Below are 15,585 nucleotides of genomic sequence, written 5' to 3'. Positions count from 1 at the left end.
ATCGTAATTGATTTTATGATTGTTTGCTACCCAGAATCAACAATTTGAGATGGGTAGCCATATAAAATGAATGAATTAATGAGTGAATGAATGAATGAGAATGAATGAATGAATGAATGATTTGAGAGATAATGATAAGTCTTGGTATTTTTCTGTGTTGGTCCCTTCCATCATAATGCATACTGTTAAGTCTTGCTTTTAATATTTTCTCCCTGTTTTATCACTCTGAGCCAGCGGGTGGGAAAAAAGACCAGAATCTAACCTGAATCAAATTCATGGCCCCCACCCCCAAATTTTTGGCCCTTAACTAAAGAGCATATTAATTAAAATTAACATGCAAATTGAACCTTCAGATTAAGGAAAATATTATAAAGAAACAAATGAGATTATTTCTGTATAAATGTTATATGTAACTACTTCATAGATTCATCTGTCTTAGAGTTTCTTAACCTTAGCAAATTTTATATTTGTGGTCTTTGTGCCTGGAATATCCCAGCCAGTCATGCTGGATAATTCTTGGAATTGAAATCCTTACATTTTAAAGTTGCTGGGGTTGAGAAACACTTTGATCACTCATTATTTTTTTCCATTTTCCATTATTTTTTCCATCAGACAATAAGGTGTTAGAACCAAGAAACCTTAGGATTTACTCAAATAATTCTCTTCAGCAACTGCTACTGGAATGGGATGTTAAAGATGAAGCATATAATTCCAAAATAGACATTGTTTTTAACATCCAAATTCGTTTAGGAGAAGAAGACAAAAGAATTATTTTGAACGTAAGTATCATTCTGAAAACAGGGCTTAGGAATTTATATCATCTTCCTCTTGAATCCAATTCCAATTTGGGGGGAATAAATTTTAAAACTCAAGATAAATCCAAACTAGATGATGCATATAAAAAGTGGGAATTATTTACCTGCTCTTTAAGAAGCTTTCACTTCTTTTTTTTTTCTTGTTAAAAAGCAATTTCCAGAAACTGAAACAGGAATTAAAATACGAATTTGCTACTCTTACATACACACACACATATATGTGTGACCATTCAAAGTTATGCCATATCTAAAAAAAAGGGAGTTATGATGTGATTCCAAAGTTCCAAAATTCTAGGCTGCATAAACAGGGATAGAATCAAAATCACGTGAAGTGTTAATACCACTTTATAATGCCTTGGTAAGGCCACACTTGGAATACTGCATCCAGTTTTGGTTGCCACGATGTAAAAAAGATGTTGAGACTCTAGAAAGAGTGCAGAGAAGAGCAATGAAGATGATTAGGGGACTGGAGGCTAAAACATATGAAGAATGATTTCTGAAATTGGGTATATCTAGTTTAATGAAATGAAGGACTAGAGACATGATAGCAGTGTTCCAATATCTTAGGGGTTGCCATAAAGAAGAAGGAGTCAAGCTCTTCTCCAAAGCACCTGAGGGCAGGAGAAGAAGCAATGGATAGAAACTAATCAAGGAGAGAAGCAACCTAGAACTAAGGAGAAATTTCCTGACAATTAGAACAATTAATAAATGGAACAATTTGCCTCTAGAAGTTGTGGTTGCTCCAACACTGGAAGTGTTGGACAACAAATTTGTTGTTTAATAAGAGGTTGGACAACAATTTGTCTGAAATAGTATAGGATTTCCTGCCTGAGCAGTGGGTTGGACTAGAAGACCTCTAAGGTCTCTTCCCTTCCCTCCCCCTCCCCTTCCATTCCATCAGTCACCCCAATGTCACATGATTGGGTTCATTTAATGATCACAGTGTTCATTTAACAACTACAGCATTCATTTTATGACTACTGCATTCACTTAATGATAGCTCCAACAAAGTCATCACATACAGGCACTATTATGGTCGTATGTCAAGAAAAGAAGCAAGAGGTGCGTGATAGCTGACTTATGCAGTCTTCTAATACTTTTAAGGGAAATACCTGGGGTGTAGGAAGAAGTTGCAGCTGATTGTAAAGCAATGAAGATGATTAAGAGCTGGGTAGATATATGAAATACATTGTTAGCAAAGCTACACATGAGATTTTGTTGCAACAGCCAATACTGGTTTTAGATGTCAGTTATATTTCAAGCAAGAACAGTGTCAAAGAAGGAGTCCAAGGTATTGCTCTGCTTCTTATTTTGTAGTCAGCATCCTAACCCAAATGGTTCTAAATTTTGCTGTGTCTGCCTGCCTGCCTGCCTTTATCTGTCTGTCTGTCTGTCTGTCTGTCTATCTACCTACCTACCTATCTACCTACCTACCTACCTACCTACCTACCTATCATCTATCAGGCTGTGAAAGTTGGACCATAAGAAAGGCTGAGTGCCAAAGAATTGAGGCCTTTGAGCTATGGTGCTGGAGAAGACTCCTGCAAGTCCCTTGGACTGCAAAGCGATCAAACCGGTCAGTCCTAGAGGAGATCAACTCTGACTGCTCTTTAGAAGGGCAGATCCTGAAGATGAAACTCAAATAATTTGGCCACCTAGTGAATAGGAAGGACTCACTGGAGAAGAGCCTAGTGCTGGGAAAGATTGAGTGCAAAAGAAGAAAGGGATGACAAAGAACGAGGTGGCTGGATGGAATCACTGAAACAGTCGGTGTGTACTTAAATGGACTCCAGAGGATGGTAGAGGACAAGAAGGCCTGGAGGAACGTTGTCCATGGGGTTGCAATAGGTCAGACACAAGTTCACAATTAACAACAACAAATCATCTATCATCTATCTTGTCTGTCTGTCTGTCTGTCTGTCTATCTATCTATCTATCTATCTATCTATCTATCTATCTATCTATCTATCTATCTATCTATCTATCTAATCTCATCCATCAGCTGTTTGTTTGTTTATCAGTTTTATCTGCCATCCTAGCCAAAGTCAGTGAGCATTCCAGTACGTAAAATTTTACAACAGGAATCCAAAATTGTACTCATAAAATTCATGGCATCTGGAAACCATCATTAAAAAATTGCGTACTTTTATACCTCAAATGCCCAGTGAATAAACCCCATCTTGACTTGAATTCTGAAAATACAAAAAGGAAGACATTCTGGTCAGAAGTTAGCTGTTCTTTAATGCTGGAGCAGTCATACTGAGATCTTATTTTGAGTATTACCTTCTAATTTCTAGCAAGGTTCTCCAGTGTATCTTGTGTTCACATGTATAGGCTAAGCTGACTCTGCTTGGGGAAGATAACCAGGCAAGTAACCTGAATTCATTACCTGACTCCATAGTCTCTACTCAAAATCCCAAAATCTTCAACCAAAAACTGTCTACTATTGACCTCACCCCATTCCTAAGACGACTATAAGGGGCGTGCATAAGAGCACAATAGTGCCTACCGTTCCTGTCTTATTGTTCCCTTCATTATATCAAATTAATATAGTTGATGCATATTTTTTACTCATATATATATATATTTTCTTCAAGACATGTTGTTTTATCTATGACAATTGTTTGTGTATACTGTTGTGACAAAATAAATAAATAAATAAAATAACCAAACTTTGTTTAAAAGACCCAAAATCTATTGTCTCATTGGTTTGGGTTCCTTTTTAATTAGCTTCTCTTATGGTGTACTTCTAGGTGAATTACAGAACAGTTCTCAATAAATCAAGGCAACATCACCAATGGAATTTTATCTCTGAGGTACCCTTGCAATGTGCAACTCATGAAGCCAGAATAAGGAGCAGAGTGGCATCTTCTAAAATTTGGAGTTCCTGGACTGATTGGGTAGCAGCAAAGGGTAAATTCCAATTACTCATTAAAAGCATGATGTACCACATCGTGCAGCTTCTCTAACCTCTCCTTTTTTGGGCATGTTGAATTTCTGTACCTGTTTTTTGTTCCTCTTCACAAATATGTCTATGGAGATTCTCAGTCATCCAGGTCATGGTTGTCCCAAAGGTGCTTTTTCAAGAGGCAACTGAACTTTCTGTTTTTTCTTTGAAGGCGTTTCACTTCTTATCCAACAAGCTTTTTCTGACTGGATGGTGAGGAATGGAAGGATTTATATTACTTGCAGATAGTTGGTCATTTGCGTTCTTTTAGAGAGGAGTCGAGGCCACTTGGAGGTTTATCTGTGTCCTCAGGATCACCTGAGTAGTGTAAAGAATACAAATGACCAGCTGACTGTAAGGAATATAAATCCTTCCAGCAGTGGTAAAATCCAAGGGTTTTTTACTACCAGTTCTGTGGGCGTGGTTTGGTGGGCGTGGCAGGGGAAGGATACTGCAAAATCTCCATTCCCACCCCACTCCAAGGGAAGGATACTGCAAAATCCCCATATCCTCCCCACTCCTGGGGGAAGGATATTGCAAAATCTCCATTCCCACCCCACTCTGGGGCCAGCCAGAGGTGGTATTTGCCGGTTCTCTGAACTACTCAAAATTTCCGCTACCGGTTCTCCAGAATCTGTCAGAACCTGCTGGATTTCACCCCTGCCTTCCAGTCCCCACAATCCAGTCAGAGCTGAAGAATCCTCTTGGATGAAAAGCAAAAGATCTTCAAAGAAAAACAAAGAAGTCCAGTTGCCTCTTGAAAAAGTACCTTTGGGACTTTTCACAAAATAATTACCTTATTACTAGGAAGGGACTTAGGGTATATAGGGCAGGGGTGTCAAACTGGCGGCCCGCGGGCCAGATGCGTCAGGTGCAGGCCACCCCCACCCCACCTCCGCGAAGGGAAAAACATCGTGATACGTCATGTGATGCCAACGTGATACCGTGAGTTTGACATCCGTGATGTCAGGTGACATTGAGCAATTTGAGGCTCAAGGCTGATTATGCCCCACTCCCCCCGCTAAAACATCAGCCTTTGAAGGTTTGGGAATGCCCCTTGAGAACAAGGAGCATTTTAATGAACTACAACACTCCTTGAACTACTGCAAAAGCTGTTTTCTTCTAGGAGGTTTTCTTTTCTATTTGCCTATAGTCCATGCTTAGAATAGAATAGAATAGAATAGAATAGAATAGAATAGAATAGAATAGAATTTTTTATTGGCCAAGTGTGATTGGACACACAAGGAATTTGTCTTTGGTGCATATGCTCTGAGTGTAAGTAAAAGATACCTTCATCAAGGTACAACGCTTACAACTTAATGATAGTCATAGGGTGCAAATTTAACACTTAATGATACAACACTTAATGATAGTCATAGGCTACAATTAAGCAATCAGGAAACAAATCAATTACAGTATAAATCGTAAGGATACAAGCAACAAAGTTACATAAGTAGAAGGAGATGGGTGATGGGAACAATGAGAAGATTAATAGTAGTGCAGACTTAGTAAACAGACAGAATTGAGGAATTATTTGATTAGCAGAGTGATGGTGTTCGGGGGAAAACTGTTCTTGTGTCTAGTTGTTCGGGTGTGCAGTGTCGTTTTGAGGGTAGGAGTTGAAACAGTTTATGTCCAGGATGTGAGGGATCTGTAAGTAAATGTAAGATAGATGAGTAATTAGCCTTACTTAACTGATTTAATAAATCACTTATTCTGGGCATAGGGAAATCATCAGGTTTTCCCCTATAGCGCTCAACTAGAATCCACTTACCTGTATTCTGGGATAATAGAAATCAAGTGTAGCTTATGTTCTGCTTGAAAAGGAACATGGGGCTGATCAGAATTCTCCTCTCCTGGAGAACTCTTGGTTGTAAGTCTGCGTACATTCTACTGTATCTGCAGTTCAGCTGGTCCTCATGCATGTTTCTACAATAACCTAGGCCAGGGGCCCCTAACCCCCAGTTCATGGACCAGCACCGGTATACTGCATGCCAGAAATTGGGCCTTACAAACAAGTGAAGCCCCATCCATGTGGGGCAGGCATCACACTAAACCACGTCCCCTCCGATCCACGAAAAAAACTCTCTCCATATCCCTAATGCTCAAAAGGTTGGGGGCCATTGACCTAGACATAACAGTATTTGGTCAAAGATAGCGCAAGAGTCCTCCTTCCTGGTTTGATAAGTAGCATAGCATACTTATATCTGCAGTTTGAATCTTATTTCTGCCATGAACATTCTCAGCCTTGAACTGTTCATTTACCTCTCAGCTCAGTCTCCCAGTTGGCCATATGGAGGACAAATAATGGCAACTAACTCTATGGCAGCTTTGTCCAGCCTGGTGCCCTCCAGATGTTCTGGGACTGGCAACTGCCGGAATTCCAATGAAGATTATGGCACTTTGCTCAAATGGAGGTTTTTCCATTTTTCTGATGAAAAATATTCAAAGAACCTTTTGAACAATAAAATAATTAAATGAAGAAAATTCAGTCTTCTTTTTCTCTGTAACTTTGTGCAGGCCCGGATGCTCTCAGTAATGAAACAATTCACGTCTTTCCTGAGGAAAAAGTATTTGAGCGAGGTTCCAACATCACATTTTGCTGCATTGCGAAGAAAAATAAACATGTAACCAGTTTTACATTTTACGATGATCACAGAGTTATGGAGACAAAACGACGAATAGTATTATTGACTAAAAAGCCTGCATCTTATTACCCTCGTCGATTTCAACTCACTTGTGGTTTTAACGACACTAGCGAGTCAGTTTATCTCTACCTCACCAGTAAGCAGAAAATTTTCAGTCTTATTGCTTGTCACTATGGACATTCTGGGTTGTTGCAAAGGGCCTGGACTTCAGTTAACAGTAATCCCAGGCAACATGGCCAGTGATCAGAGATTATGGGAGTTATGATCTAGTAACATTGGGAGGATCCCACATTGCTCTCCTCTGCTGGAGAGAACAGGATTATTTTAACTAGAACTGCTTTGAATTTTAATCTTAAAATGTGTCGTTCAGTGGTGGGTTTCAAATTTTTTTACTACCGTTCTGTGGGTGTGGCTTGGTGGGCATGGCTTGGCTTGGTGGACATGGCATGGCTTGGTGGGTGTGGCTTGGTGGGTGTGGTGTGGGAAGGATACTGTAAAATCTCCATTCCGTCCCCACTCCAGAGGAAGGTTACTGCAAAATCCCCATTTCCTCCCGATCAGCTGGGACTCAGGAGGCAGAGAATAGATGGGGGTGGGGCCAGTCAGAATTTTTATTACTGGTTCTCCGAACTACTCAAAATTTCCACTACCGGTTCTCCAGAACTGGTCAGAACCTGCTGAAACCCACCTCTGGTGTCGTGATTTTGCTGAATTTTCTGCAATACTGAAAGGTTTCATGCCCTTTGCTCAGCAGCAAAGCTGGCTGAGGAACTCTGGGAGTTGAAGTCCACAAGTCTTAAAGGGACCAAGGTTGGAGACCCCTGCCCTAAAGTGCGCTTGGACCATGAGTAGCTCTAGAAAACACAAAAAACTGGGGTTTTTTGGGGGAGGTGTTACTTCTGCCTGACATTCTGGATAAAGACAAGAAGAGGAAACACTATTATGCTGTTCTGAATTCCTGATGAAAAGGCAGAATATAAATTTAATTAAAAAAACGAATGAAATACATGGGTGAGCCAATTTCCCTTTCAGAATAAAGCAGGGGCAGGCAACCTACAGAACTCTATCACCTTTATGGGCCAAAATCAACTGGAAACATCCTTGAATAAAGGTGACAGAGATGCCAAAGATGGGGTGGGGTTGAATGCCTATTCCCAATGCTTGTGTTGATCAACTTTCTGCTAGTGGTGAGGGGGAGAGGGAAACAAGGTGAGCAACTTGATTTGTTTGGAAAGTAATTGTGTAGATGAAATATATAAGAAAGTAACATAGGAATCTGAACTTGTTTTAATAGGGCAGCCTGATAAACCCAAAAATCTGAGCTGTGAAACTGAGGACATGATCAATATTAGATGTAGTTGGGATCCTGGATATGTAGACACACCCTATTACTTTGAGGAAGTCTGTCCAATGAAGTTTATTCTGTCTGATGTGTAAGTATTCTCAAATCAGTCCAAAGTCAGTCCAAAGGATAATAGGAAGGAGCTTAGACTAATTGTATCCAGATTTATGGGGTATCTTTGAAAGGAATATTTGGGGATGTTGAAGACCTTGAAGCCAGGAGACAAAATCTGTCTTGTATAAAAGAGACTGGTGACTATAGGAAAGTTAAAACAAATCAGCTATTTGCATATTTAACTTGAATGGAGGAAATCCTTCACATTTTGTTTAAAGTTATTGTATGCCTGTAGTAAAATATATTGAAATTTATAGAGGCTTAGAGATAAACCCTGGTTCAGAATAAATTTTGAACTTGTAGGCTAAGGTGAACATTTTTTTAATGCATTATTTTGGTCTGCGAATGGAATAAATACTGTCTTTTCTCCCTCCCATGCTATTTTTTGAAAGCTCTTCTACAAAAATATATTGCAGTACAAATATATTTTTGGACAACAATAGCAGTTGTTCATTCAAGAGGGACAACCAATTCCTATACAATCTAAAGTTAACCTCCAGAAATTGCCTTGGACAGAAACATGGGCAGCTAAGTTTTAATGTAACGCACAGAGGTAAGGGTTGATTTTCTTTACTAAATTTTGTATTTCATCTTATTGTCATAGTCTAAGAGTATGAAATAATTTTGCATACTGCAACCAGGTGAAAATGTCAAATAAAAATTAATGTTATGGATTGGTTCTTGCTAATAGAATTGGCTATCTCATAAACAAAGATCTGGAGAAGTTGAAATAGCAGGAATAGCAGAATTTCTTCTCCTGTCGTTTCCTTACTGATAAATAAAGATTGATCATCTCTCCGCTGTTGAGAAAGGCAGAACAAATGAGAACCTGGCAAAGAAATATGACGTTTAGCCCATTCTTGTCTAATCTGATGACCTACATTTTAACGTTTTACAGTTGTATTCATAACACATCTGGAGAATACAATGTTGAGGAAGAATCAGTGATTTCTACAAAAAGTGAAGTCAAAACAGACATAATGTCACAAGGCCCCTTTTTTACACACAAGATGTGTGAAAGGGATAGGGCTTGTGTTGTGGTATTGTGTGCAGGGTGTTGCTTGCTGTGATCCTCACCCCAAAAGATTGGGTGATTTAAGCAATTTAGAATTGGGTGATTTAAGCAATTTAGAATTGGGTGATTTAAGCAATTTAGAATTGGGTGATTTAAGCAATTTAGAATTTCTAGTTCGTTGGGCTGCTCCTGTTGCTTTTCTCCTCCTGATTTACCGTATTTTTCGGACTATCAGGCGCACTGAAGTATAATAATAATAATAATAATAATAATAATAATAATAATAATAATAATAATAATAATAATAATAATAATAATAATAATAATAATATTTTAATTTATAAACCGCCCTTCTCCCGAAGGACTCAGGGCGGTGAACAGCCAGTTAAAATACAAGAAAACAGACAATATTAAAAAACAACCCTTAAAAAACTCATTCAATTGGCCAAAACTAAAACACAATTTCACCCTATAAATTATTAAAAATTTAAAACCCCAATTTATCAGATTAAAATTGTTAAAAGATCAAGCCAGTCCAGCGAGACGGAACAAATAGGTTTTAAGTTCGCGGTGAAAGGTCCTAAGGTCAGACAATTGTCGAAGTCCAGGGGGAAGCTCGTTCCACAGGGTAGGAGCCCCCACAGAGAAGGCCCTCCCTCTGGGGGCCGCCAGTCGACATTGTTTGGCTGACGGCACCCTAAGGAGTCCCTCTCTGTGAGAATGCACTGGTCGCTGGGAGATTGAAGCCGGCAGAAGACGGTCCCGTAAATATCCCGGTCCTAAGCCATGGAGCGCTTTAAAGGTCGTCACCAAAACCTTGAAGCGCACCCGGAAGACCACAGGTAGCCAGTGCAGTCTGCGCAGGATGGGTGTTACATGGGAGCTACGTGCTGCTCCCTCAATAACCCGCGCAGCCGCATTCTGGACTAACTGGAGTCTCCGAGTGCTCTTCAAGGGGAGCCCCATGTAGAGAGCATTGCAGTAGTCCAGGCGAGATGTGACAAGAGCATGAGTGACCATGCATAGGGCATCCTGGTCCAGGAAGGGACGCAACTGGTGGATCAGGCGAACCTGATAAAAAGCTCTCCTGGAGACGGTCGTCAAATGGTCTTCAAAAGACAACCGTCCATCCAGGAGAACGCCCAAGTTGCGCACCTTCTCCGTCGGGGCCAGAGACTCGCCCCCGATGGACAGCCGCATCTGCAGCTGACTGTACCGGGGTGCCGGCATCCACAGCCACTCCGTCTTGGAGGGATTAAGCTTGAGCCTGTTCCTCCCCATCCAGACCCGTACGGCTTCCAAACACCGGGACAGCACTTCGATAGCTTCGTTGGGGTGGCCTGGGGTGGAAAAGTACAGCTGAGTGTCATCAGCGTACAGCTGGTATCTCACCCCAAAACCACTGATGATCTCACCCAGCGGCTTCATATAGATGTTGAACAGGAGAGGCGAGAGGATCGACCCCTGCGGCACCCCACACAGGAGGCACTTCGGGGTCATCTCTGCTCCCCTGTCAACACCGTCTGCGTCTGGTCAGAGAGGTAGGAGGAGAACTACCGATAAACGGTGCCTCCCACTCCCAACCCCTCTAGCCGGCGCAGCAGGGTACCATGGTCGATGGTATCAAAAGCCGCTGAGAGGTCTAATAGGACCAGGGCAGAGGAGTAACCCTTATCCCTGGCCCTCCAGAGATCATCCACCAACGCGACCAAAGCCGTCTCAGTACTGTAACCAGGTCAGAAGCTGGACTGGAACGGGTCTAGATAGACAGTTTCATCCAGGTACTGGGGTAGCTGACATGCCACCGCACTCTCTACAACCTTCGCCGTAAAGCGAAGGTTGGAGACTGGACGGTAATTACCTAAAACAGCTGGGTCCAGGGAAGGCTTCTTGAGGAGAGGTCTCACCACCGCCTCTTTCAAGGCAGCGGGAAAGACACCCTCTAACAAAGAAGCATTTGTAATCCCCTGGAGCCAGCCTCGTGACACCTCCTGTGTGGCCAGCACCAACCAGGAGGGACACGGGTCCAGTAAACATGTGGTGGCATTCAACCTTCCCAGCAACCTGTCCATGTCCTCGGGAGTCACAGGATCAAAGTTATCCCAAACAGCCTCAACAAGACGGGCCTTGGAACCCTCGCCTGGATCTACCCAATTTTGATCCAATCCGTCCCGAAGCTGAATGATTTTATTGTATAGATAACCGTTAAACTCCTCGGCACGCCCTAGTAATGGGTCCCCCCGCCCCTCCTGTTGAAGGAGGGAGCGGGTCACCCGAAACAGGGCGGCCGGGCGGTTATCTGCCGACGCAATGAGGGAGGAAACGTAGGAACGCTTCGCCTCCCTCAATGCCACTAGGTAGGTCCTACTATAGGACCTAACTAGTGTCCGGTCAGTCTCGGAGCGGCTGGATCTCCAGACACTCTCTAGGCGTCTTCTCCGGCGTTTCATCTCTCTCAGCTCCTCAGAAAACCAAGGAGCTGGTTGAGATCGGCGCCTGGTCAGAGGCCGCAAAGGCACAACACGGTCCAAAGCTCCAGCCGCGGCCTGTTCCCAGGCCGCGACTAGTTCTTCAGTCGTGCCGTGGGCCAGATTCTCAGGAAACGGTATATAAAGTATAAAACGCACCTTAGTTTTTGGGGAGGAAAATAAGAAAAAAGCTGATTGGTAGGTGGGTGGGCCTTCTGGAATACCCCCAATCAGCTGTTTCCAGAGGTGAATTTTAGCAACAGGTTCGTTGGTTGTGAGCTCTGTGCCTTGCTTTTTTTTTTCAGCTTCTGAAACCTCTGTTTCAGAGCCTTTTTTTCCTGCTGTTTCAGAGGCTTTTTTTCTGAACCTCTGTTTCAGAGGCTTTTTTTCTGAAGCTCCCTTTTGGAGGCTTTTTTTCTGAAGCTCTGTTTCAGTTTCAGAGGCTTTTTTCAGCCTCTGAAACCTTCATTTGAGAGGCTCGGCGGGGCTACATTCGGAGTATAAGACACACCCAGATTTTCACCCTCTTTTTTGGGGGGAAAAGGTGCATTTTATACTCTGAAAAATATGGTAATTTAAGCTGTTAATGATTCAGCTTTTGGGATTCCTTTAGTAGGATTTATTCCTGTTGCCTTTCACTCTTCATGATGATTCCTCACCCAGAAGGCTCAAGTTACAAGCATTCACAACAGGGGATGTAGATTGGATTTGTTTAACTAAGATTTGACACATTCCACTGAGCCCCATCGTGCCAAGAAAATTATGATTACCTTCCTCCTTTCTCCAGGAGAAAAAAGAGACCTTTTTTTGGTGTCCTTCTTTTCCTGTCTTCAGGAATTGCAACCACTGGGTTGGGAAACACTTCACTGATGGGAATGAAAGAGAAGAAAAAACAAATCTGGAGTAAAAGTAAAATAAAGTGAAGTGAAGAAAGTAGAAAAAAGATAATGCCTGGTAGATCGCTGCAATCATTTTTATGCTTAAAGATCTTTTGGAGTTTCATGACAGAGAAGGGATGTCAGGAAGGGATGTCAGATCTCAATTAGCTCCTTGGTTCTCTGAGGAGCTGAGAGAGCTGAAACGCCGGAGAAGACGCCTAGAGAGTGTCTGGAGGTCCAACCGTTCCGAAGCTGATCGGACACTAGTTAGGTCTTTTTCAAAGACCTATCTAGTGGCACTGAGGGTGGTGAGGCGTTCCTACGCTTCTTCCCTCATTGCGTCGGCAGATAACCGCCCGGCCGCCCTGTTTCGGGTGACCCGTTCCCTCCTTCACCAGGGGGGACGGGATGACCCCTTACAGGGACGTGCCAAGGAGTTTAGCAGTTATCTATATGATAAAATCGCTCAGCCCCGGGATAGCTTGGACCAAGATTGCGATGATCTGGATGAGATGACTGAGGCGCGTCTTGTTGATGTTGTTTGGGATGAGTTTGATGCTTTGGCTCTTGAGGACTTGGACAGGTTGCTGGGGAGGCTGCATGCCACTACATGTTTACTGGACCCGTGCCCCTCCTGGCTGGTGCTGGCCACTCAGGAGGTGACACGAGGCTGGCTCCGGGGTATTATAAATGCTTCTTTGATGGAGGGGATCTTTCCCGACGCCTTGAAAGAGGTGGTGGTGAGACCCCTCCTCAAGAAGCCTTCCCTGGACCCAGCTATTTTGGGTAACTATCGTCCAGTCTCCAACCTTCGCTTTGTGGCGAAGGTTGTAGAGAGTGTGGTGGCATGGCAGTTCCCTCAGTACCTGGAGGAAGCTGTCTATCTAGACCCGTTCCAGTCCGGCTTCCGGCCCGGGTATAGCACGGAGACAGCTTTGGTCGCGTTGGTGGATGATCTCTGGAGGGCCAGGGATAGGGGTTGCTCCTCTGCCCTGGTCCTGTTGGATCTCTCATCGGCTTTTGATACCATCGACCATGGTATCCTGCTGCGCCGGTTGGAGGGGTTGGGAGTGGGAGGCACCGTTTATCGGTGGTTCTCCTCCTACCTCTCCGACCGGTCGCAGACGGTGTTGACAGGGGGGCAGAGATCGGCCGCGAGGCGCCTCACTTGTGGGGTGCCGCAGGGGTCGATTCTCTCACCTCTCCTGTTCAACATCTACATGAAGCCGTTGGGTGAGGTCATCAGTGGCTTTGGGGTGAGTTATCATCTGTACGCTGATGATACCCAGCTGTACTTCTCCACCCCAGGCCATCCCAGCGAAGCTGTCGAAGTGCTGTCCCGTTGTTTAGAGGCCGTACGGGTCTGGATGGGGAGAAACAGACTCAGACTCAATCCATCCAAGATGGAGTGGCTGTGGATGCCGGCATCCCGGTACAGTCAGCTGCAACCGCGGCTGACTGTTGGGGGCGAGTCACTGGCCCCAACAGAAAGGGTGCGCAACTTGGGCGTTCTCCTGGATGGACGGCTGTCGTTTGAAGATCACTTGACGGCCGTCTCCAGAAGAGCTTTTTACCAGGTTCGCCTGGTCCGCCAGTTGCGCCCCTTTCTTGACCGAGATGCCTTATGCACGGTCACTCATGCTCTTGTCACTTCTCGCCTGGATTATTGCAATGCTCTCTACATGGGGCTACCCCTGAAGTGCATTCGGAGACTTCAGTTAGTCCAGAATGCAGCTGCGCGGGTGATTGAGGGAGCACCACGTTGCTCCCGGGTAACACCATTCCTGCGCAGTCTGCACTGGCTACCTGTGGTCTTCCGGGTGCGCTTCAAGGTTTTGGTTACCACCTTCAAAGCGCTCCATGACTTACGGGACCGCCTGCTGTTTCTATATGCCTCCCACCGACCCGTATGCTCTCACAGAGAGGGTCTTCTCAAGGTGCCGTCCGCCAAACAGTGTCGGCTGGCGGCCCCCAGGGGAAGGTCCTTCTCTGTGGGAGCACCTACCCTCTGGAACGAACTTCCCCCCGGTTTGCGCCAATTGCCTGACCTTCGGACCTTTCGCCGGGAACTGAAAACTTATTTATTTATCCAAGCGGGACTGGCCTGATTTTTAAACTTTAAATTTTAAATTTTAAATTTTAAATTGTAATTTTATTGGGTATTTTATAGGGTCAATTGAACGGTTTTAATTTCGGCCTTTTATTGAATAAGTTTTTTAATTGTTATTTTAGTGTGTATATTAATTGTTTTAAATGAAGGCTGTACACCGCCCTGAGTCCTTCGGGAGAAGGGCGGTATAAAAGTTTAATTAATTAATTAATTAATTAATTAATTAAATAAATAAATAAATAAATAAATAAATAAAACAATTTTGTCTGTCTTCCTTCCTTCCTTCCTTCCTTCCTTCCCTCCCTCCCTCCCTCCCTCCCTCCCTCCCTCCCTCCCTCCCTCTTTCCTTTCCTTTCCTTTCCTTTCCTTTCCTTTCCTTTCTTTTGCTGATTTTATGGTCCAAGGTATTGATTTACTTTTTTCCCAGCATCCTCTTATTCCTTCATTTTTCTCTTTTCAACCAGTTCGTCCTGTAATTATCGGTAAACCATCAGCGGATCATCTAAATGCTACTTTCATTCGGTTATCTTGGCAGATAAAACCAATAAATGCAAAGCTACCATTGCTATGCCAGATCAATGTTGGCAAGAATATGGTGAGAAGCATCAATATCTATATAAAGTAATAACAACTCTCCCCACCCTGTTATAAATCCTGCACGAGAAGTCTGGGATGGTTGTTTACATATGTCTTATTTAATTCTAAACCTTTTTAGTTTTCTATGTTACAATTGCAAAACAGCCAAAACTCTTAATCTTTAAACACTCCAACCCAAATCTCAATCATGGCGTAGTTCATCCTATTATAAACAGTAAACCCATTATCTGAGGACCCAGATTGTTGGGGTCAATATGCTGACTCTGTAAACCGCTTAGAGATGGCTGGAAAGCATTGGAAAGCGGTATATAAATCTAAGTGCTATTGCTAAGTGCCACCCTATAGGAAGCCATCAAATAGTAAGTTATATCCAGTCGTGTCCTCTTAGTGGCTCAAAAATTGTTGGTGAATCTAATGTTATCTTGTCTGCAGGTCCCCCAGATCTCTTCCAAAGAATGAGAGGAACCCTTTGGACAAACATTGGGATTCAATGTGTAAATTAAACTTTTTAGAGTTTAAGTTGATTGGAACGATGGATAAGAACTTTTAAAAGAGCAATTAAAATAATGAAAACAATTCCTTCAGATCAAACTCTAGTCTTGGTGGCTTCATAGATATTTCTCTGTAGGTTTCTTGTAGGCAATATAGATG

General features: G+C 43.1%; 1 protein-coding gene across 7 annotated transcripts in view; it reads left to right on the top strand.

Moving 5' to 3' along the window:
- Positions 1–15,585, top strand: part of OSMR (oncostatin M receptor) — a 68,112-nt gene that overhangs the window by 21,075 nt on the left and 31,452 nt on the right. For all 7 annotated transcript variants that reach the window (XM_058170677.1, XM_058170670.1, XM_058170676.1 and 4 more), the window contains 6 exons: positions 613–779; positions 3,569–3,728; positions 6,283–6,546; positions 7,705–7,843; positions 8,259–8,419; positions 14,802–14,932. In XM_058170677.1, the coding sequence (XP_058026660.1) occupies positions 613–779; positions 3,569–3,728; positions 6,283–6,546; positions 7,705–7,843; positions 8,259–8,419; positions 14,802–14,932 (1,022 nt within the window). The remainder of the gene's footprint in view (positions 1–612; positions 780–3,568; positions 3,729–6,282; positions 6,547–7,704; positions 7,844–8,258; positions 8,420–14,801; positions 14,933–15,585) is intronic.

This window comes from Ahaetulla prasina, chromosome 2 (assembly GCF_028640845.1).
Source record: "Ahaetulla prasina isolate Xishuangbanna chromosome 2, ASM2864084v1, whole genome shotgun sequence".
Taxonomy (NCBI): domain Eukaryota; kingdom Metazoa; phylum Chordata; class Lepidosauria; order Squamata; family Colubridae; genus Ahaetulla; species Ahaetulla prasina.
The sequence above is the reverse complement of the archived record's forward strand: the minus strand, read 5'-3'. Positions and strand labels throughout refer to the sequence as shown.